Raw genomic sequence first — 5,197 nt, 5'->3', positions numbered from 1 at the left:
ACATTCTTTTACTGATCCGGCCCACCTGAGAACAGAAAGTCTGGATCCGGCCCCAGAGCCAAACTGAGTTTGACATGCCTGCTCTACAGTAAGATTTGTGTGAACTTTAACATGCTTTTCTTCATCCCTATTGAGCTTGATACACTTTGAAAACGCTCAATCAGTTTTGCTTGTTTTCATTGATAAAAAAAGCATAAATATCTCTGCGAACTGAGAGAGTTCGAGAGACGAGGAAGTTTGGTGTTTCGAACAAGAAACCAGAGGGTATGTGGTACTCTACATTAATCATCTAAATGCGGGGAGGCAGATTGAGATGATTCAGAGGAGGGTCAGTAAATGTATTGGTGAGGGTGGTGCTGCCAGACAGAGCCATGGTTTTCCAGGCCAAAATTCATCTAAAAACTTCCAGATCCCACAAAAAAAAAATGACCAAAATCTTAACCAAGGATTGATTTGCTGTAATTAACAGTTACTAATCATTCATTATTTATTACTTCCTGATTTTAACTGCGCTGACTGTGACGCAGAGGTAGGGGGATCAACCTCCGATTGGAAGATTGCAGATTCGATTCCTGCCTTTCCCGTCCATGTGTCGAAGTGTCCGTGGCGAAGACACTGACCCCCACTATGCTTCTGGTGGTTACAGACAACTAGTCACTGACCCATTCACCCATTGACAGACATTCACACACTGATGGTGGCTCTGTTGCCAAACACTGGAACCAAACTTCCACCTGAGGCAATTTCAGGTTCAGTATCTTGCCCATCAAAAAGCACAAACTCCTTCAATCATTGCTGCGTTCCCACCAAAAGCACCAAGAGCTGCAGACGCTGCTAGCCGTCTGCAGCTCTTCCTGCTGCGACCGCAGACAGAGACAATCTGCTGCCTTTCGGGTCCACATCCGCGCTGAAAGCAGAGGTGTTATGGACTCTTCCCACTGTTCCCAAACACCAGCCTGTCACAAACAGGCAGACAGTTGGTTCCACGTGCAGCAGGTTTATTAATAGTCCACAGAATAAGCAGGGTCAGACAGGCAGAGGTCATACACGGGCATGGGATCATCCGAGACGAGCGAGAAGAGGAGTCAGAGTCCAGGCGAGGGTCAGGGGCAGGCGGCAGGCAATCAGAGTAGCAGGGTCGGAGGCAGAAGATCAGGTCAGGAGTAAACGCTCAGAATTGCAGGCAGGGTGGCACAAACAAAGCTTCGCGGGGAGTGGAGTGAGGAGCCAGACTATATGCTGAGGAGGTGATGAGGTGATGGGGAACAGCTGAGCTGATGAGTCCAGGTAATGGCAGGTGGTGAGCTCAGAACTCTGGTGAGCGCTCCCTCTGGTGACTGGAGACGGTAGCAGCAGGTTGCTCCATGACACAGCCCTTCAGTGGGAACGAGGTTACTCAGAACTTTTTAAGTGAATGCTCTCCGACTGTGACAGGTTAGCAAGATATTCACAGATTCAGACTTCTGGGCTCAATAACTCTTTTAATAAACATTTAAAATTGACAGCAAGTCTCTCTCTCTTTTTTTTATTCCTAACAAGAATATCTCTGTTTGTACTGCCAACAGAGAGGTGGCAGTCTCACGGGGCATTGTCTATGAAGAGCAGAATCCAGTTAAAAGAAAGATTAGATTAAAGCTAATCAAGAATCTCTCAGAAACAAACTGAAACAAAGAAATTGTTACATTAATATCAGCTATCATGCATACTCATCATCTTTTTCATGCACCAATTATAATTTTGAAAAAAAATGTTTTAAACAGATAAATCACTGATATATTCATGAGAGATCTACAGATACTGAAGCTACAGTCACCAAACTTTCAGTCCTGACTAATTATCACCGCATTTTCCTACTATTACAATGAGGATTTGGGGAGAAAATCAATTTTAAAAATACCAAAGATGATTCTACATTCATAAAGTTCATAATAATGTAACAAAGTGATTTTCTTCCAGAATCTTTGTTGTAGTAGGACAGGAAGGTGATGATTAATTATGACTGAGAGTTTGACTGGACCTCTTCTTAATTGGCTGGACTTCTTCTTAATCCTCAAATCTGGAGTCCCAACAGTTACAAGTAGTTATAGACCAATCAATATTCTTCCTTCTGTATCAAAAATAACAGAGGAATTTGTGGTAGAACAACTCATCTAGCATCAAAATAAATGGCAGATGCTCCACAGCATGCAATTTGGTTTTAGAAAACATCACTTAACAGAGAGAGCCGTGTGCCTCCTGGAGAATATAAAATCCAAGCTTGATGCAGGAGGTGTTGCAGGGGCAGTTTTTCTTGACCTCAGAAAAATGTTTGATAGTCAACCACCAGTTAAAACCACCTGTTAAAAACGTTCATTCAACCTGTCGGATAATTCATTAAAATGAATGGAGTCGTACCTCACATCAAAGCTACAGTGTTAGGATTCATCAAAACAAATCTACAACCCCATGAAACCCACTTGGAGGGCCACAGGGGTCCTCCCTAGGTCCACTATTATTCAAGTGAGTACGTGGTTGTAAAGCTCTCAGCTACATTTCAATGTGTCTGACAATCAGTACTGAATCAGATCTCAACATCATGGTACAAGGTCACGGGCTTGAAGTGGTCCAGGAATTAAATACTTTGGAGTCATTTTTGATTCACAACCTGATTTGACACACCTGGTAAAGAAAACTCTAATGACAATGAGCACTCTAATTTCAGTTGTATCAGGAACAACTTAGCCCTTAAATCAGCTAAACTATATTTTCCCGCATTGATCATGTCATATTCATTATACTGCTTAACCACTGGGCATCAGCCAACAAAACAACTCTAAAATCAATCAAAACACTAAACAAACGAGCCCTAAAGATATTAGACAGAAATCTCAAAGTCCACCATCACATACTGAAAAAACACAACCTGCTAGACCGGGATAACTGTATAATACAATGAATCAATAAGAGTTAACTAAATCCTTCACAGCCTGGCCCTTCCTCCTTTAGTGACATTCATCAAAAGAAAAACAGTAACAGGGCTACTGGTTTCCAGGGAAGACTCTACCGTTCCTCTCAGGAAGAATGCTTTGGTCAGGTTGCATTCTTCTACAGAACATCTCACATCTGGAACTCATTTCTCACAACAAGAAGACAAATGACGATAAATAGAGAAAACATAGAGATTTTGAGGATAAAAGCGATTAAAATCTTTGGTTTTCTTCTTCTTGTTGTGCCTTCAGCTTCTCCCTTTGCGCATAGTGTTTAATTTTTCATTTTTTAATTCACTTTTAATAAGACACATGCATCTCCAGAACAAAGACGTGTTTTTTGATTCAGTCTTCTTGTGTTTGCCTCAGTCCACTCTGGGCTATATAGCTCTACTCATCGCCACCTTCCATGGGTTGCTGTTTGGCTGGAAGCAAGCCTTTGAGAAGAATGCTTATCACTTCTACCTACCTCCCAGCTTTGTGGTGGCCCTTGTTCTGCCAGTGTGTGTCATTCTGGGAAAGACATTAATGTTAATGCCCTGTGTAGCCTGCAAACTCAAGAAGATTCACATGGGGATGGACAGAAGTCAGCATTGGTGCCAGCGCCTGGAGCCCGTTGGGTCAGCTGCCAATGTGTCACCTGAGAGAGTCACCATAATGTGATCACAACGTCTGCTACATGGGTAAAGGAAAGTTTAGGCATTGATTGCCAGTCTAATAGTAAATATATTTTACCAAAATAAAAAGGTTTGTTGCAAACAGTAGCTCTGTCAGCTAATATTCTGTCATATGTGGGAAACATTTACGCCAACCCCTCGAGTTATTTCTTTAATAAAGATAAATAATTGACTGTGATTTGAATGTTAAACTGATCCAAGCTTCTAGCCCAAGGGTCTGCAACCTGACTGTGTGAGTTACAGTAAGTTACTGTGTGGAGGTAATGTTCTCTAAGTGTACAGAACAACTTATATACTTTTTATTTACACTGGGTTCTAAACTAATATCATGGAGTGATAGTATAATGGGGTTATTTACATCTTTTCTTCCCACTCCCTATCAAGCAATCTTAATATCTCTTATCTATCTATATCCAAGGATGGATGGATTTTATTTTTTCTTTCCTCTTTTTTTTGGGGGGGGGGGTATTTAATTTCAAGAGCAGTGCGTGTGGACTGATTTTAAGCTTAAAATAATTCATGCAGAAAAATGTTTAAAAGTGTATAAATTAAAAAGTATAAAGGCTGCAAAAACATAATGCAGTGTTGAATTTGTAGTGTTAAAGACCCTTTTTTATAGACAATGTAGTATAACTATTTGATATTGTCTTCCCTTTCAGGTCAAAATATGTACAAATTATATTTAGGCTACAAATGCCCCCAAAATTACTTCAGGATCTTTGTTCCGTCAGTTTTTAACAAGACCACTCAACATGATTTCTGACTATACGTATCTCAATGCCTCAGAAAGAACAAAGAGGCTTACTTATATTACTGTTTTAGAACATTTTAGATTCACACCTTATTTCAAGGTCGGAAAATATTAAGGTTGGCTATAATGATTGTTAAAAAAAAGAAGAAAAAACAATTGTTAGATGTTGCTTTTCTTTTTTGTAATATAAACTACATTAAGGTGTGATGCAGTCATAATGAACCTATCTCTTCATGGCTGTGTTGATCCTCCTCACTCCCCCCTCTTGAGCTTGATACACTATGAAGCACAAGGGCAAAAGAATTGTAAAAGATTTTAATTCTTAATGGTGAAGTACAATAAACATGGGAATCATTAGTTGTAAGAAATGTATGAGTTTGATGTACTAATGTTATTGTAACTGGACATAATTTCATCAAATGATTTACAATTACAATTTTGGAGGATATGTGCGTATGGGGGGTAGTCTTTGTGTTACATTGAAAATAAATAAACATAAATGTTAAATTAAGAAACTCAGTATGCAATTTCTTTATATTATTTTTTTATTTTGTGGTTCTTTACTTTAAAGAGAGTTTTTGCACAAAATCCATATTTTTCTAGATCTTTTAATCATGGACCCTTGGGAACTTGGGCCTGACGCTGGGGGTGGGGGGTGGGCGTGATGACCAACAGGTATGTTTGTAACTACTGAGTGTGTTTGTAGACAAGCCCCGCCCATTTCAGATTACTATTTACACATGGTTGTTTTATGATTTCACCCCCCTCCATTACCATCTCTTTCACCTTTTCTTGTGTGCCCC

General features: G+C 39.9%; 1 protein-coding gene across 1 annotated transcript in view; it reads left to right on the top strand.

Annotated features, from left to right (window-relative positions):
• The window catches only part of steap2 (STEAP family member 2, metalloreductase), a 26,644-nt gene extending 21,735 nt beyond the window's left edge, over window positions 1-4,909 (top strand). Inside the window, exon 6 of the mRNA XM_024261740.2 lies at window positions 3,336-4,909. Within this exon, the coding sequence (XP_024117508.1) occupies window positions 3,336-3,629 (294 nt within the window). The 3' untranslated portion in view covers window positions 3,630-4,909. The remainder of the gene's footprint in view (window positions 1-3,335) is intronic.
• Window positions 4,910-5,197: the final 288 nt, after the last annotated feature.

The sequence above is a fragment of the Oryzias melastigma genome, linkage group LG20 (assembly GCF_002922805.2).
Source record: "Oryzias melastigma strain HK-1 linkage group LG20, ASM292280v2, whole genome shotgun sequence".
Classification (NCBI taxonomy): Eukaryota; Metazoa; Chordata; class Actinopteri; order Beloniformes; family Adrianichthyidae; genus Oryzias; species Oryzias melastigma.
The sequence above is the reverse complement of the archived record's forward strand: the minus strand, read 5'-3'. Positions and strand labels throughout refer to the sequence as shown.